Source organism: Gorilla gorilla, chromosome 3, assembly GCF_029281585.2.
Source record: "Gorilla gorilla gorilla isolate KB3781 chromosome 3, NHGRI_mGorGor1-v2.1_pri, whole genome shotgun sequence".
NCBI classification, from domain to species: domain Eukaryota; kingdom Metazoa; phylum Chordata; class Mammalia; order Primates; family Hominidae; genus Gorilla; species Gorilla gorilla.
This window is the reverse complement of record NC_073227.2, coordinates 62,092,410-62,111,918: the sequence shown is the minus strand read 5'-3', so window position 1 is coordinate 62,111,918 and position 19,509 is coordinate 62,092,410. Positions and strand designations below refer to the sequence as shown.

The following is a 19,509-nucleotide window of genomic DNA, read 5'->3' as shown; positions in this document are numbered from 1 at the left end:
TATAATCCAGGCACTTTGGGAGACTGAGGCAGGAGGATCCCTTGAGCCCAGGAGTTCAAGAACAGCCTGGGCAACATAATGAGACTTCATCTCTAAATTTTTTTTTAAGCATTAGCTGGTTGTGATGGTGTGTACACCTATAGTCTCAGCTACTTAGGGGGCTGAGGTGGTAAAATGGCTTGAGCCCTGAAGAGTGAGGCTGCAGTGAGCCATAATTTGAGCCACCGCACTCTAGCCTGGGCTACAGAGCAAGACCCTCTCTCAAAAAAAAAAAAAAAAAAAATGTAAATATGAGTCAACTCCTTTGAGAATGACACTAAAGAAAACTTTTTTCATGCTCTGCTACGTATCTGGTATATGTTACATATTTAGCCTAAAAAAAGAATGCTTTTAGATTCTCCTTCCAATCTCTTTATCCCAGCCGCTTTTAAAAATAATTGGTCATTCCTTTCACTTACGAAAATGTGAAGAAGTACCTTCCGCCATAATTGTAAGTTTCTTGAGGCCTCCCCAGCCTTGCGGAACTGTGAGTCAATTAAATCTTTTTTTCTTTATAAATTACTCAGTCTTGGGTATTTCTTCATAGCAACATGAGAACGAACTAACACAGTAGCTAATCAGGACAAGAAAGGAGGTCAGTGTGGCTGGAGTACTGTAATTAAAGGTAGGCAAAACTTGATTCGAGGTAAGAAAGTTAGGATGAAATTAGTTCTTTATCTTTTAGTATCCATATGACCTAAATACTTACAATTTGCTTCTTAATTCACTTGGAGTTTATTTAATGCATAAAATTTGTTCAGGTCTTTTTTTTTTTTCCAACAAATTTCCCTCCCCAGATCCCACTATAGCATCCTGAATAAATATTCTCTTTCAATTTAATTTGGCGTATATTTCTTACAGAGAGACAGAAAGAGAAAGATTATTTTCACAATATGCTAAACACCACAATTATATAGAATACTTTGTTTATTGCCTTACTCTTTTTTTTTTTTTTTTTTGAGACGGAGTCTTGCTCTGTCCCCCAGGCTGGATGGAGTGCAGTGGCGCGATCTCAGCTCACTGCAAGCTCCGCCTCCCGGGTTCACGCCATTCTCCTGCCTCAGCCTCCGGAGTAGCTGGGACTACAGGCGCCCGCCACCACGCCTGGCTAATTTTTTGTATTTTTAGTAGAGACGGGGTTTCACCGTGTTAGCCAGGATGGTCTCGATCTCCTGACCTTGTGATCCACGCGCCTCGGCCTCCCAAAGTGCTGGGATTACAGGCGTGAGCCACCACGCCCGGCCGCCTTACTCTTTTTTTGTCATACTTCAAAATGGTATTTAATTTTGGATTTTGACTTATAAAAAGTAACTTGTGGCCGGGCGTGGTGGCTCATGCCTGTAATCCCAGCACTTTGGGAAGCCGAGGCGGGTGGATCACGAGGTCAGGAGATCGAGACCACCCTGGCTAACACGGTGCAATCCCGTCTCCACTAAAAATACAAAAAAAAAAAAAAAAAAAAAAAATTAGCTGAGCATTGTGGCAAGCACCTGTAGTCCCAGCTACTCGGGAGGCTGAGGCAGGAGAATAGTGTGAACCCGGGAGGCGGAGCTTGCAGTGAGCCGTGATCAGGCTACTGCACTCCAGCCTGGGTGACAGAGCGAAACTCTGTCTCAAAAAAACAATACTAATAATAAAATAAAATAAAAATAAAAATAAATAAAAAGTAACTTGTAAACTTTTTTCTTCCTGTTCATTACTTAGGTCATTATTTCTTTCCTATGTAACATTGCCAAATAAATAAATACATTTTTAGGGAAGCATTTGTATTTTATATCCTATACATGGTCTTTCAATTTTGTAATTGTAAACTTCTTTTGACTACGTTTCTGAATTTCGCAGTTTCTCTTGACAGCTGTGATCATTGTTAACACAAATTACCTCTATTTTAAGGTATACCTAACAGTTCTTAGTTTACAAATTTGGAAGCTGGTGTACATACACTATGTGTGGTTATCTAAAATACATTTCCATAAAATTATATCCACTTCAATCGCGTTTAGTAACAACCTTTATTAATATTTTACCTGCTTACTAGTTCATCCCCTCCTTAACGTGTATGGTGTGTGTGTGTGTGTGTGTGTGTGCGTGCGTGTGTGTGTGTGTATCACTTACTGTACCACTGGGTGGCGTAATCTTCTAGCACTCTCTTTTCCATCATATATACATGGGATCCTCAAATAAAAGAGGAGGTATATTAGCAGAGGTCCTGTGTATTCAGCCAAAAACACCTGAAAATAAAATATGATTTAGATTAAACGATAAAAATAGATGTTTTTAAGGTTCATTTGTGTCTATGAGTATTAGCCTACTGCATAAATTGGTGAAACAGGTAGATTATTTTGTAACTAGATTAAGTGATATTGCAAATAACGACTTCCTTGGAAGAACCAGGGGGAGAAAGCCTAATATATGTATAGTTAATTTGGAATAAAAATAAATATTGAACCTAATAAACTGGTTTCTTTCTTCAGATATAGTAAAAAGGAGATTTTATTTTAATAAACCATTATTAATATATTTTTCTGTGTATTTGCCCAGTCCAATACACACTTAATCTTCTGTATAAACTGTCCCTGTCAATACATTGAATGAGCTAGAGTATCTTTTTTCTTTTTCTTTTTCTTATTCTTTTCTTCCCTACCCTACCCTCCATGGGCCTGTCAGCTTGAATCCACTGATTTGACTCTAATTCAAATGGAAACAATTCAGTTTTCTCTATTAGAAATTTTATATTTTAATTCTAATGAGTCTGGTTGTATGGTTAAAAGAATTAACTTTTGAGTGCTTGAGCTGAGTGGGGGTAACCATATTTGAACTATAGAGAGACACTAACAATATTTGGAAAGGTAATTGAAAAAAGACCAAGTGATTGCAAAAGATTAATTGGCTAACTGGTCTAAATTTGGTAACTGTTTGATTTTTTAGTGCTAAAATCATGTTAAATTTCCTCTGAAGTATTTAGACAGATAAGGGAAAGTAATTTACTTTGGAGTTTTCAAAGAGAAAAAAAATACAACTTAACAATAATAAATTTGACTGCCATTAACTATTTTGTCTTCATCTGCTACCATTTTTTTAAGAAAAAATTTGAATCTGCATGTTTTGCTCAAAAATGCAGTTAGCTGTCCACATTGGTTAGAAATCATGTTTACAGCTCTGTTGAGAAGATTGTTAGAATGAATAATACATATGCATGGTTTCATATATATTCATATACATATATGTGTGTAATTAAAAGTTTTATATACATACATAATTACACACAAATACATAAATAGTAATTTACTTATGGAGGTTTCTTCAGTTATAATTCTGCCTTTTAGAAATATATATATATTTTCTCATGTACCAAGAAAGATTTGTGTGTGAGAAGTAAAAACAATGCAACTTCTGATCAAGTCAATATAAAAAGCAATCTCATTTGAGAGACTGTAGTAATTTATGGCTTACAAAATACTCCATTATTTAGATATAAAGAAAATGTTTGCCAACTGTGAATGTGTAATGATAGAATGCCAAAACTCTGGAATAATGAAGAGGGTAATTGTTTTAGTACAATAAAATGTTTAAAATAGTTATTTCAACACCAATTGATCTAGTGAAGTCAAATTTGAGCAAATTCTCTAAGAATATATCAGGAATATAAAATGTTGTGTACAATAGTTAACTTGGACCAAGTGTCACTCTTTATTAACTTAATAAAAATGCTAACACAGATCTGAAGTTTCTTCGGATGAGAGGAAATTAAACTATAATCTTATCTCAATCATCTCTCAAAAATAATTCAAGAGAGCCTACTAGTATATAAAATATGTTTTAGAAGGCTTAATATTTTATAAAGAATATTTTTCTGCTAGAATATGGAGGGTTATGAATAATATGTCCTGAAAGCACTAGAGAATGATAAGTAACTTTTGGACAATGCATTTAAAAAAATTATTTCAGTGCAAATAGAAGAAAGGGGAAAAGACGATTTATTAAACTCAGAAAGTAATCAGAAAATCATTCAAGATGAAGAAAATGAGGGCTAGATAGACACATATTAATATGGTCTTCTGAAAATGGAACTGGTCTTTTCTACTAAAGGGAAATAAAACAAAATCAAAACCAAATACAATCAAGTAAACAGATAAGCAGGCATATACAAACCAAGTACATCACAAGAACTTACAAGGACTAGAAACTCCCCTATAATACAGAATTATACTGAAGACTATATTCTAAAGAGGCAGATACACCTTTTTCTTATTTTGAAGACAAACACTATATTGAAATTTCAATTTATTTCTATTATCAAATAGTATTTATATTTCCTCTTTCAAAAAGTTAACTGTATTAAACTAATCTTCTGTTTTGAATACAAAATTCATTGTTTGTACTAGGCAAGCAAGGAAATTGAGTCTTTGAAACCTCAGTGGAATCTTCAACGTGATATATGTACAAATTGAAAAAGGTAATAATCAGCCGGGCGCGGTGGCTCTCGCCTGTAATCCCAGCACTTTGGGAGGCCGAGGCGGGCGGATCACAAGGTCAGGAGATCGAGACCATCCTGGCTAACACGGTGAAACCCCGTCTCTACTAAAAATATAAAAAATTAGCCGGGCGTGGTGGCAAGTGCCTGGAATCCCAGCTACTCGGGAGACTGAGGCAGAAGAATGGCGTGAACCCGGGAGGCGGAGCGTGCAGTGAGCCAATATCATGCCACTGCACTCCAGCCTGGGAGACAGAGCGAGACTCCGTCTCCAAAAAAAAAAAGAAAGAAAAAGGTAATAATCTGCTTAAAAAATACATTGAAACATGGCTGCAACTGTGAATTGGTGAGAGCCCATGTGCTTAAACTGTGCTTAATGCATTTCGTTTTATCTTGAAAAAAAAAATGAGTGCTATCATTATTAGGGCATTGTTGGATTTACTATCTCTTTTTCTAAAATTGCTATTAGCAGTTAAAAAAATGTATATTTCAGAATTGTTGAAAACAAAATAAAGTAGTTTTAACCTTAATCTCCTGAAGATAAGGGTGTTGCATAAAGTTTTGGGAGCATTTATCACTTGTAATACAGTAAGATCACTTTGCACTTAATGAATACTGTTGAAGTTAGTATCCTGCTAGATAAAGATTGTGGTTTTTTTTGTAGTTTGACAGATAAATAACATATAATGGAGATTTCTATTCTAGATAATTCAAACACAGAATACTAATGAGTCTAGTGAGAAAAACTGATCAAAATATTTTAAAAAAGCCTTTTTCAGCCTTCAGAGATTTAATGTCATTGAGGAATTAGAAGGTCAAGAATTTTGAAATGGGGGATCCAGAGAAGAGATTGAACCTTGCGTAAGAAGCCTCATATGAGCCTGATAAGAACAGATTTTTGATGGGGCCTGGGAATGAAAAAACAAAAATAGTTGTTCATCATCTCCGAAGGATGAAGGTGGCCTCATAAAACTGTCTGCACAGATTCTAAAGCTCAACCTAAAATCACTTCAGTCATTGATTTGATCAAGATGACTTGGATCCAATAATACAATTCATTCATTTAGAAGATGGTAACTTATATTTGAAAGAAGATAAAAATCACCGTAGGTCTCAGCTATCATTAAAATTTTTCACATACATTTTCTGTACTTATAAATATGCAGGTATACAGAGAACAAACAGACTGTGAGCAAAACCAAGAGAAATAGCAAAAATAAAAATAAAAAAACTGAAGATGCACATGACAGGAATATCAGACACAAACTTTAACAAAAACTATCTCTTATGTGTTAAATGAAAGATAAGGTTGAGATTTTCAGATATGTAAACACTTTGAAAAGAAAAATATTGAAATGTAATGTAAAATTTAAAAGAAGAATTTAAAGAGAATAATGGACAAGAAATAGTTGAATAGATAATGGTAGCTAATTTTTCAAATTATATGCATGTGTGTGTGTGCGCATGAACACATGAAACCACCAACTCAGATAAAACTAAAGCAAGGTAAATAAAAATATGGTAATAATTGTGCATATCATAGTCAAATTACCGATAACAAAACCAAACAAGAATTGTTTAGAAAAGACACATTACTTTCAAAGGAGTAAAGCTGACTTTTCAACAGAAACAATGGAATTCAGAAATCAAAAAAATAAAATATTGTGAAGTCAAGAAAAGAGAACTGCCAACATAAACTTATTTTTATGTAAAAATATTCTTTAACAATAAAAGTTAATAAGGACATGTTAAGATAAACAAGAATGGAGATAATTCATCAATGACAGAACTACAATAAAACACTAAAGATGTTCTTCAGGGAGAAGGACACAGATGTAAGTTCAGCATTAGAAGAAATAACTAAATCGCAGCAAAAAGGTCAAGTCTAAAGGATAAGGTATTTGTTAGATAAAATTTTAGTAATGTATTTGGATTTAAGATATATGGAAAATTATATTATACCAAAACCATGAAAATGAGTCAGGAGGAGCTCAAATATAAAGTCATTCAATGTCATATTCAATATTTATGAAGTGTTTTTACCTTAGTAAAATCAAATGTAAAAATGTACATTAGCATTTAATATCTCAAGGGTTCACTCTGTAATCTCTTTGGTAACCCATAGAATTAGTAAAATAGAAGATATAAATACCAAAATAACACAAAGGTAATAGAAACGAGAGCACGACAATTAATTCAAAATAAGGTAAGATAAAAAGAGAAATAAGGGTTATAGAACATGTGAGACAAATTGAAGAAAATTAGATTTAGAGAATAAAAATGTGGAATTTACAATAAAAATAGGCTATCATTACAGTGTAAAACATAAAACTACTAAACTCATAAGAAAACGCAGGACAGAACTCCAGGACCTAGAACTAAGTTGAAGGATTCTTATATATGAAAGTAAAAGCATAATCTTTAAAAGAAAACCTTGATAAATTAGACTGCATTAAAATTGAAAACAATTCTTTCAGTGAAAAGTTCTGCTAAGATGATGAAAAGACAAGTTAAAGAATGAGAGAAAATATTTCCAAACCACATATACAAGGACTCATATCTACATTACATAAAGAATTCTCAAGACTCAACACTGTATCCCAGATAAATTTTTTAAAAAGTTCATACAAATACCCCTAATATTCATTGCAGCTTTATTTGTTAATAGCAAAATACTAGAAACCACCCAAATGTAATTCAAAGTGTAAATGGTTAAACAAAGTCCATTACATCCATATAACTGAATACTACTCATCAATGTAAGGGAACCAATTATTGATACAAACAAAAATCAGGATGGATTTCAAGGACACTATGCTTACAGAAAAATTAACATCAATCTCAAAATATTGTTTGAATCCTTTTATAGAGCATTTTCCACATGACAAAAATAGGGAGATGAAGAACACATCAGTTGTTACTCCAGGATAGGAAAAAGTGTATGTAAGTATGCAAAGATAACAGGAAGAAGTTCCTTCTTAAGGATGAAGCAATTCTCTATCTTGACATTGGTGTTAGATACATGAACTTATACAAGGGATAAATTGTATAGAATTACACATTAACTCATACATACATGAATTAATACAAAAATGGTGAAAACTGCATAACTTTAATTAATTAACAGTGTTCATATAATGAGAATTGTTATATTTTCATATTAATCTTTTATCCTAAGTTTTTTAGTAAGTTAAATGAGGCAAGATTTTACTCAATATTTTGTAACACACTGTTAGAGAAAAATATTAAAATCTTAATTTTAACCTTGCTAAATTAGATTATTTACCTATTATATTTATTATACGAACAAATTTTCATATCTTTCAATGAACAAGAATGTCATATGTGGTAAAACATTACTTTTGTTGCATAATTTAGTTGAAACGAAATGGGTGTAATTGCAATGTAATGTGTATATTTTTAGCATTTAATAGAACTGACTCATTTGGAGCAAAAAGATGTGTGATCCATGGGGTTGATGTAAAAATATCCAGCCTATCTGCAGAGTTCTCTTTGTCACATAGATGATTTTCCTCTCAAACAAGCTGTAATTTTCTAGTACAATTGTCAAATAATTCCACTATAGTGTGTTTTCTTCTCAGTGCTTATCCAAGTGATGAAGCTGAAATTTCTAATGATTTAATGGTTTAATGCTGCTCACCCTGACACAATTTCTGTAAACAGACTTCCCTTTTCGTTGTAAATGTGGACAAAGACCCTGTGAATATTTTAACCTTTGAAGACCAAACACTCTTTTCTAAAATCTCTTTAAGCAAAGGTCTGTAGACATCACATTTAAGAACAGTATTAAAACTTCATTTGCGAATGCATGCATCTTCTATAGGTTGTTTTCTAAACATTAAAATGTGCTTCACAAGAATTCATAAGATTCTAAACTCAATCTTTAGTGGTACAAGTTAGTACTCAAAAGCTCAATATACTTTGGAAAATAAATCAACTATTTTTTTTTCATTTGACATTCATTTATTTGTTTGTTCAAAAAATATTTATTGAGCTCCTTACTGTACTGCAAACACGACCATAGAACATTGGCAGCTTCTTTTCTCACCTTTGTGGGCATATATACTACTAATTTCTTAAAGTTTTTCACACAGAAAATATTTTCTTAATGAAAACATAAAATAGAACTAATTAATTACATGGGAAATATATCTTAAAAAGAAAGACTGTTAGAAAATATTCACAGTTGCAGCAATATTTTAATAAATTTAAAATTAAATTTGTGTTAGATAAAAATTAACAATTAAATATTAATGTATAAGTTATCATACCTTTGTAAAACTTACAAAAATTGGTTGTTTAATTGTAAAGAAACAGCTCAAATCACTATGAATGGTAATGTTGATTGTTAATTGTGGCAAAAAGAGAAGTCATTTTGAATAGAAAAATATTAAAAGTAATCACAAATATGGAGTGGAATGTAACTGCAAAGAAAAACTTATAGTTTAAATAATACAAATAACAGAAGTTTAATGTAATTGAAAGAAAAGGAGCTCACTATTCTTTGTATATCAAAACTGTTTATTAATTCTTTCACTGCCTCTGTTACTAAATATCATATTAACATTTCCTCTTGCTGTTGAAGCTATTCCATTGATTTATTCTATTACCCATGAGTGTTTCAATACTGTGCACTAGTACCAAGTATTTTCATTGCCTCTTAACCCTCTTATGTCTTTTCAATATAGTCCTCATTCGTCTAATGCCATTTTCAAATACCATGATTTTAACACCTGCTATTTTCCTCCAAAAAGAGCCAAAAGAATATTTTCACAGGCTGAAGGAAGTTTACTTTTTCATGGTCAGTTGCCAAAAGTTTGTTTCTCTGCCTGAGAACCTCCTTTTTAACTGGATATTCTATACTCTTCTCTCCAGTGTCAAAAGAATCTGTGATGTTCCTAGATTACTAGAAGGAAAAGGTAAAGAGATACCATGTAAATAACAAAGCATAGGTGGAGCAGATGAAACCAGCCCAATAGTCCCGTAGACAGTTATTTTTGGATAAATGTAGAAATTGACCTCTATTACTGTTAAAGTTTGAAACTTGTATCTGTTCTACCTAAGCTTATTCCTCGGGAGAGAACCTTCAGCCCTCTCAAAAGAGTATCAAAGAACTGAAATTCATCAGATCACCCCACCAGATGCCTCCTTGTCCCTCCCTAGTACCTGTTTTCTTACACATTGTTACATTTCTTCCCTGCTATATAAACCCCTAGTTTTAGTCAGTCAGGCAGATGGATGTGAGACTGAGCTCCCATCTCCTCAGGGGCAGCTACCAACTGAAGCCTTCTTCCTTGGCAATACTTGTCATCACCATCATTGGCTTTCTGTGCAGAGAGCAGCAGGACCTAGACCGAACCTCTGGTATTTTGGTAACAAAGTTGAAGCTCCCAGTCATAGAGTGGGTTGACTTTAAAAAAAAAAAAAAGGAACTTATCTTCCTTTTTCAAAACTGTGGTTTTTCTATTGCTCCAATACTTGAGTAGAACTTTGGCCACTGGTCATAGTAAGAATAGAAAATTAAAAATACCTTTCAGTACATTTTGTTTCGCTATGAGTTTATTTGATAGAATTAATCTGTCAATTATTTAGAGCAAAATATGAGAAATGTATATTACATTTCAAATTAACACTTACTGTGGTCCAACTGACTTGTTGACCTAGGTCTGTAGCATACAGTGTGACAATGGAGGAAGCTGCAATACTTTGAATGGTAATGTAGTCCTTCAAAAAAGGCCCGCCTAAAATAAAAATAACAAGAAAATTTTATTTTAATACAATTTCTTAGCATAACAATAAAGAATTTCTTAGTGTAAAATCAGTAAAAGCTAACGATTAATTTAATATGGAAATTACAACGTACAAGAAATCTTCAAAGTAAAACAAAATGTGAACAACGCCATTTTATAATATATATCTAGCAACTCTTCAAATGCACAGCGGTTTCCCAATACCATCTACCCAAAATTTAGACTACCATTAGTTACTATCCTATTATTTCTGAGAACATGTCATATTAGGACCTAAACAAATAACATACAGGAATTTTTTTAAAGTGTAATTTTAGGACAGGTGTAAAGGCTCACATCTGTAATCTCAAAACTTTGTCGAGCTGAGGTGAGCAGATCGCTTGAGCCCAGGAGTTCCATCTTGGTGACATGGCAAAACCCTGTCTCTACAAAAAACAGAAAAAAATTAGCCAGGCATGGTGCTGTGTGCCTGTAGGCCCAGCAATTCAGGAGGCTGAGGTGGGAGGATTGCTTGAGCCAGGGAGGTTAAGGCTACAGTGAACTGAGATCGCTTCACTGCACTCCAGTCTGGGCGACAAAGAGACCCTGCCTCAAAATGAAAACAAAACAAAACAACAAAAAGTGTAATTTTGAGTGTTAGTAGAACTACGTCTCAACTACTTTCTAAAAGATTTTATAAGAGCATAAATTAGTGGTGGATAGATGAATGGTCCCTCCAAAGCACCAGGAGAATGGCATAATTTATCTTTTTAAAATATATTCTGGATGCTGTGTGAAAAATAGAAAGAAGGGAAGTGAGGTGATTATTTAGGAGACATTTAAAATTAATCCAGCTGAAGCTGATGTTTGTTGGGATTAAGGTGGTACTGGTGAGAATGTTAAAATGTATCAATTATAAATATATTTGGAACATAGCCTAGATTTAACTTCTTGATCAACTGATTGAAAGGAGAAGATTCAGTGAGGTAAAGACAGTTAGATTTTTGGCCCGAGTACTTAAGTGCATTGTAATGTCATTAACTGACATGAAGAAGACTACAGAAAAAGCAAGATCTGAGGGTAAAAATTAAGAGTCCTTAAGGTATTTTAAGTGTGTGGTATCTCTTGGACATTCAAGAAAGAACTGACAAATAGGCAGCAGGGTAGAAGTGTGTGCAGATATTTGAAAGTCATTAACATTTAAAACCGTGGGCCTTCATGAGATTGTTTGTGTATTCAGCATGGAAAGAAAGGAATGAAAACACACTAAGGTTTCCAGTATTACAGACTTTAGACATAGTAAGACAAAGATATAACAAAGGTTACTGAAAGGAGCTACTCATAAGATAGATGTAAAATAAACATAATTTACTCCATTCTTAAAAATAACCTTCAGACAAGTCTGGAATGTGTATATGGGAAGATATGTAAAAAAAACTTTTTAAGCATTATTTATAATAAAATATTTGAAAAACAAATATTATTTAATAAGGTAAGAGATAAATATTTTGTTTTATTTAAAGAAATGTATACCAAGCAGGAAGAAAAATGAGTAGACTAGAGCTCAAATACCAAAATGGATTAATCTCTCAAATATAATCCTATTATTGTTGTTATTATTATTGTTATACTTAACATGTTATTTGTGATTTATATTATCTACATCATTAAAAGGCATCATTCCAGTCTCTATTTTTGAAATAAATAAAAAAAGTTAATTTGCATCTACCATTAGATGATCTTTCAGAATCCAAGATATCTACTTATATTTATAACTAAAGGTCTTTTAAAAGGAAATGAAAAATATACAATTATTGTATATTACATTTGAAGGCAGAAATTTGATAAATCCACTTTTAACAGCCAGATAATTTAGGTGGTCATGTTAACGTATATGGTTCTCTGGGTACTTTATTCAAAACCATTTCATAGTTATATTTTAGAAATTTCATGTAAATTGATTACTATTTGTAAAATACATACATATATACATATATAATTACATATAATTTGGTATTGCTTTGAAAATGTGAACGTAGTCCTGTGTTTACCTAAGAACACATGTGTGGTAGGCAGATTTCTTAGATAATCCTCAGGATTTCTGCTACCTGTATAATCCCTGAGGTTCTGCATATGATATAGGCTATTACTCTGTTGATTAAATTATATTGCATGGCTTTAAAAAATGAGATTATCTAGGTAGTCCTGATTTATTGCATGAGTTTTTATAATCTGTGTGCAGAAATCAGAGACAGAGGAATTCAGAGATCCAGTGCATTGGGAAGATTCACTGTGCTATTGCTGGCTTGAAGATGGAGAAGGTCAATGTCAAGGATACAGGTGGCCTTTGAGAAAAGACAGCTACCTCTAGGAAGTGACAGCCAGCAAGAACACAGGAACTTCTCTCATGCAACTGCAAAGACCAAACAAACAAACAGACAAACAAACATAAAATGCAAAAGGGTGCTCTCACCTTTATTCCATCTGCGATGAGCACCCTTTCTGCAGAAAGTAATAATTGCCTTGCTGAGAGAATTAAATTTATGTTTGAGTGCTATTTCTTTGCAGCATCGGAACAAACAAGCATTTCCAACACAAACTCTTCCAATAACACAAAAGAAGATGGAAGTGGGTTTTTGTCAAGAGTCTTCACATGAGAATTCAGTTCAGTCAACACTCTGATTCCAGTCTTATACAATCCTAATCAGAGAATCAAGCTATAATATGGCTTTAATCTAATACATGATAGTTTTTTTATACTGCTAAATTTGTGTAAATTTGTTACATAGCAATACAAAACTTTCGCAATACGGATCAAGGTGAAGGCTTTGATATCAAAATTGTCAGTAGTATTATGACAATTATGTATAAGAACAAGAAAATGTTAATAAGGACAAAAAATTCAGCTAGCTTTGTGTCACTTGAAAGTGTGCTGAAAATATGTTTCCAATATACATCTATTAGCACCCTTAGAAAAGGGGTTAGTTTCTACCCTCTATCATGCTTGCCAACTTCAAAGAACAGATCATTGGCATTCTGTTTTTAAAATGTGGTCCCATCAATATGAGATTTTGAAAAAATGACTTGATAAAATCTAGATGTATCATTAATCATAGCATTCAGACTCAAGAAAAAGGGACCATTGTCCTTGGCTTTCCATGATTATGTCCCTTATCAAAGGGAGAGGAATATATGGGGCCAAGAGGACAGGACATACCTAACTAGATCCCATGACATATCTTTCTAGATCATGCTTCAGCCACTTAAGGGCCCTGAATTTCCTGACCAAATTAACACAAGCACAACCTGGTCTTTGGATATTCCCTCCCAAGTATGGGCCTGGAACGGGGGTACACAACAAACCTAGTGGTTTGTCAAGACTATTGTATAAAGGATGTGGATGGAGCTTTGATGTATTGCTTGGAAACAGTGATGGAAAAAAATCTATTTTTTCTATGTAGAAATCCAATCATTTTAAACATTAGAAATTTTCCCAGTCCTTCCAGGACATTATAAAGCATATTAATAAAGGTAGGAATATACAAAATATTTTACTTACCAGATTATATGACAGATTTATTGTAAAAATTGCTGAAATTCTTCCCCATATGCACACCATATACAGTATGACCTTGTAGTTCTTCTCAGTGATAGCTGTTCTCATATTCCCATCCCTTGAATATGGGCTAACTAGTGACTTGCAGGACAAGTGATCATTTGCTATTTCCAAACCTGGGCTTCAACAATTCTTTAGTACCTCTGCTCATTTTTATATCTCTACTCCCAGCTTGTGAGTAGTTCAAACTATTTTGCTGAGGGATGAGTGACCACATTGAACAAAGGGAATTTCATGAAAGTTGTGGTTATTGCAGACCAATCATTCCCTAACAGCCCAGCAGCTCACTGCAGCTGCATGCATGAACCTATCCAAGTTCAGCTAAATATAGCACAGCTCAACAGAGACACAGAGCTAAAGAACTGGTTAAAATTTTACCCATGAAAATCAATGCTTCTATTTTATTTGTGTTTTAAAGGTTTCTTTTGTGTGAGGAAACTATAGAAGTCTCTAATATTCATATAAGATCAACGATTTTAGTAAGTATATTTTGGGAGCAAATGTATAAATATTAAGACCCTGCTTTGTTTTGGTATTGTCTTTTTTTTCTTAATATTAATAGTTATGACTAAGATTGATGGAGCAACTAGCCTGTGCCAATCATCATATGCATTATAAACATATAAACGCTAACACTTTAAAAATGATTTAAGTGGTTTTTTTAGTTCTGCCATATAAAAGAAGACCATGTAGGCAAGTAAGTATGAGAAAGTCAATCAAATGTAGAAATCTGAATCAATCCAAATGAGCTTTGGATTTTGATTTCTTTGCATGATATCTTACTAAATCAGTTGACATTTTTTTCAAATACATCGTTACATTTCTTTTTCAGGACACTGCGACAACTATATTTTACTCATCTCACACCCCATCCTTGTACACTCAACTAGGTAAATAAATTTGGGAGAAAAGGAATATGTCATATTCACCAGAACACTGAACTAACAGAAATTTATCAGTCTCTTATAGTGTCCTTCAAATGGAAGTTACATTTGACAATGTTGTCTGTGACATTCTTTGAGGCTTCTTTGTGTAAGAGTCAATTTCATTTCATATATGTCAACATCCATGTATTGAAAGGCACTTATGTGCTGACATGTGCTAGGCCCTATGAAGGCAAAAATAGATGAGACAATAATTTGTCTTTCTTAAACTCTAGGTAGGTGGGAATTTGTCTTGAACGTTTGAGCAAAAATAAATATGAGAGAATCAAAAAAGTGTGGCTCCTAGAAATCTTGCATATTTCTTTGTTTTGAACATACAGTTCTCAGAGAAAGATTAAATGTTTAAGACAGCAATGAAAACACTCATAACAGTTTTGAGAGACTCAAAGAAATAATCATTTGTCTTTAAGTGCATGTAATACCTAAGAGAGGGCAACCTAAATATTAGGAAAAGCAATAGAAAAAAAATTCAACTCATTATTTATGAAAAATTGGGAGATTGAAATTCCTTAAGAGGTACCTCCTATAGATTTACTATTAAAGGCTTTTTCATTCTATCCTGAAAAAAAGTACATGCTACCGACAGCTTTCATTAAAATTTTAAACTCCAAATTTAAAATAAAGTTGATGTAGTGTCAGTAACAGTAATTATTGGTAGGAGCCATTTTTAAGTGCATTTATTGATAAATTTCTTGAGATCATAGGGTTTAAAAATCTGAGAAATTTGAGGTTTAATAGTGGGCATAATGCTTCTTCTCCAAATTCATTAGTTTTGTTCCTTATGTCACTTATTCTGCTTTATAACAGCAAAAAGAAAAAGAAAAAAAATTGAAAAAGCTAAGCATTAACCTTAGGAATATATTATGGGGCAGTGGAATGAGAAGGTGACCAGTTAAAGCTTCACAGACGACCAGTTAAAGCTTCACAAACAAAAATATTTTAGTTTCAGAATCTGCTTCTAAAACTCACAGACAGTGAATATGTAAAAAATACCTATTTGAGACTAAATTATTCATTTATAAAAGTGGAGCTGTAGTTTGTTGGGAGAATCAATTAAATAATACTAAAAGTTGTATATTTGCTAAGTGATAAGTGAATGTCAGCTTTTGAAAATAGAAAAGGGATTATAAATTAAATAAACACATCAGTGAAAAATGCTTCTTACCACATTCTAGCTGCAGACCAACTCGAGAAGGGTACCACTTTGGACCTATTCAATGAAAAATAACATTTAATTGTCAGAAAAAGTGTAACTATAGCTTATAAAACTAACTGTTTCCATGGGAAGACCATTTAGATCTAGGAAGTAAATAAAATAGGTTATCTAGTGTCAGAAATAGAAATAGTGGTTACCTTTTGTAGGGTACTGACCAGCAATGACGGATAGTGACTGAGAGAAAGCATGAGGAAAGCTTTAAAAGTGGTAAGTTTCTGCTTTTTGATTTTGGGACTTGTTATATAGGTGTGTTCAGGTTTTGGACATGCATCAGGTAGTATGAGCTATGACTTGTGCACTTCAGTCTATGTAAGTTTTTCATCAATAAAAAGCTTGAACATATTTTATTTAAAATTGGGAACTTTAATCTCATTTCAAATTCATCTAATATTTGTGCCTGAAATTGGGTTATTTTCTCTATCAAGAGTAAATACTAAGATGTCTATCAGAATTATATGTATCATTGACTTTTAATATTATGAGTTTATTGGTCATAGCAGAAGCATCACTTGAAATTTTCTCTTTGTACTACCATTAGGAATAAAGAGAGCACTAAATAATTCTGTCGCTATAGAAAAATCAAATCATCTTTATTATACACTGCCATAATGAAGAGTTGATTCACAATTATCAGAATATAACTTTATCTTAAAATAAATTCTATACCATCGTTTTAAAGTCTCCATTAAAAGTTTACTTCTTAACTTTGAGATTAAACTTTAAACAAATTTACCACACGTATAATAAATTTTTAAAAGAGTATTTTTAAAGGAATTTTCCACAATTATCTTCTTTTTTTTCAATACATTCATGGGAGAAAGCAGAGATGACTCAGGACTAGAAAGGGATGAGAGTGCTTCATGGAAATGAGAAACCATGGACAGAGCCTCTATTAATAGGTAATATATTACTAGTTGAAAGAAAAGAGGAAGTTCGGATGAAAAATATATGTGGGTAATTTTAAGAATATATTGTATGTTTTACCTTCTAAAATCTATTATGTGTGGGTATTGTAAATGCATACACTGACGTAAATTTAACTATCTAGAAAATACGTTATTTTCCTAAAACTAGTAAATCAAAACATAAAACATAGCTGAGAGATGCTATTTAGAGATAATTAGCTCCGTGACTTTCTATAGCCAAGTAATTTTATTTGGTTAAAAATTATATTGCTTTGATTACAACTTTTCAATGCATTTACAATAATAATAAATAAATACCCCAAATATAGCCGTGATATTAAAGGTCAAATTAATATACTCAATTATTAGTACTTTTTAAATAATAAATATTTGTAAGATTGAATATAGTACAATAAATGTTGAAAGGCCACAGAATGATACATAAAACTCTTATTCTATTTTATAAGGGAAAACTGAGGGTTCTACTTTACTATTTTACTGTACTATTTACTGTACTATTTACTGTACAGTAAAATAGTACTATTTTACTGTACTATTGAGGAAAGAGAAAAAGGAGAAACTAAAAATGAGGAAAAAATCAGAGAAACATCTATCATGGCTTAAAGTAACCAAAATATGTTTATATGCTACCTAAAATAATAAAGTCATAATGTGCTGCTTAGCAACACCTGATTATGCATTGAATGCAACAATGTTAGAAGAACCGTGAAGTGTCTGGAAGTCTTAACAAATTTACAGACATAAAACCTGCCAGTTTATTTTCTGAAATATGAACACTAAAATGAATTGAATGTTGTCTCTTGTAATTCTAAGACCTTACAAAACTCCTGTTTGGAACTGAACATTAGCGACCTCTTAAGGATACTTAATGATTGACAGGATATATATGGTCATTGCACATGTGGAAATTTAACTCAATATTGGTCAAAAGTTCAAATGTTGATAGCCCGTAGGGTGGTGTTAACATTATAATAGGAGTAAAATATATCTCAAGTAAAAAAGATGTTAATTAATGTTAAACTTTAATTAATCAGCTGAGCGTGGTGGTTCACACCTGTAATCACAACACTTTGGGAGGCCAAGACAGGAAGAATACTTGACCCTTGGAGTTCAAGACTAGCCTGGGCAATATAATGAGACTGTCTCTACCACAAATAAAAGTTTAATTAATCACAAAACTTTATCCCATAGAAAGAAATAACAAAGGTGAATATCACTGAATTCATATTAGACTATAGCTGATCCTCCCCCCAAATAAAGTGATTAATGGGAGAAAACATTCTAGTTGTCAAGAAAAACAGAATTATATTTGTTATTAACTAAATTTGAAGCATGCAGTCAATACAATAAGAATGGCAGTTCTATTCTAAACAAATACCACATCCTAAAGATGAACATATTTTATTTCCGGCAATATAGACACGCATATAACTATTATTCTTAGATAAAATATAACTTTTACGCATAGAGATCACAAGACAAAAAAGGAAAACCCAATTATAGGAAATAATCAAGAACCTGAGAAATAATTCAGTAAGTTTTGGGGTTTACACAATTTCTTTGGTTTTCTTGCACATTGGGAATCCATATAAAGCCCTAGGCCAGTACTAGTGTTGGTATTGATTCCTATGCACAGATACACATATTTAATTAAAAGAGAGAACTAGAAAGAAATTCACCTCCAGTACAGGTAAAATATGTCAATCTCTGCCTGTTCAAAGATAGAAAATATATATCCCCTGAGAATTTGTAAACAGCCACTGGTGCCATATTAGGTTTTGATGCTTAAGTATATATTATAATATTACTGTCAGGTTTTTGGAACACTCTCATTGAAACTTTAGTAGTGTTCCACTAATGGTGGTCTCAAGCTGTAATACTTCTGGGACATCTGGCCCTAGAAAAAATAACCTACTGGAGGACTATGCATTCAGTTTAGGTAACATAGCTTAAAACCCTCAAGTAGGTAAACTTACAATTTAAGTTTTAAAAATCATATAAAAACTAATCCACCATCAGACAGTGTCCAGGGACATGATAAATAATAAGATTAACTCAAGAGAACATCATAAATATGGACTCTCATAGAAAGTCACCTAAATCATTTAAAGATGATTGGAAGATTTAAAATAAAGAATCAAAAATATTAGGAAAACATGGTACTGCAAAAACCTACAGGATTTTTTGAGAAAAGATCAAATAAAATTTATTGAAATAAATAAAACCTTTTGTACCTTATGATTAAAATGTAATGGAATGATAGTGTAGTCATACAGAACAAACAGAAGAATTAGTCAATGAAAGGATGAGCCTGAAGAACCTACTCAGAAAGCAGAAAGATAAAGGGATTCAGAAAATATGAAAGATAGATTAAAAGAAATAGGGACCAAAATTAAATGATATAACATGTTCACAGGCATCCACAATAATAAGCAAAAAAAGTCCATTAATTGCAATGACAAACTACATATTCCATCTCATCCATCCCTCCTGCTGAGAACAACTGAAAAAGTATGAGAAAATATTTTATCAAAATCTCCACAG

The 19,509-nt window shown here is 32.6% G+C and overlaps 1 protein-coding gene across 7 annotated transcripts in view; it reads right to left on the bottom strand.

Annotated features, from left to right (window-relative positions):
* Positions 1-19,509, bottom strand: part of TECRL (trans-2,3-enoyl-CoA reductase like) — a 136,506-nt gene that overhangs the window by 36,177 nt on the left and 80,820 nt on the right. For 5 of the 7 annotated variants that reach the window (XM_055384209.2, XM_031010257.3, XM_019025107.3 and 2 more), the window contains exons 3-5: positions 15,989-16,033; positions 10,172-10,275; positions 2,155-2,270 (exon numbers count right to left, since the gene is read on the bottom strand). In XM_055384209.2, the coding sequence (XP_055240184.1) occupies positions 2,155-2,270; positions 10,172-10,275; positions 15,989-16,033 (265 nt within the window). The remainder of the gene's footprint in view (positions 1-2,154; positions 2,271-10,171; positions 10,276-15,988; positions 16,034-19,509) is intronic. The other 2 variants (XM_055384212.2, XM_055384207.2) reach the window with 1 other exon arrangement.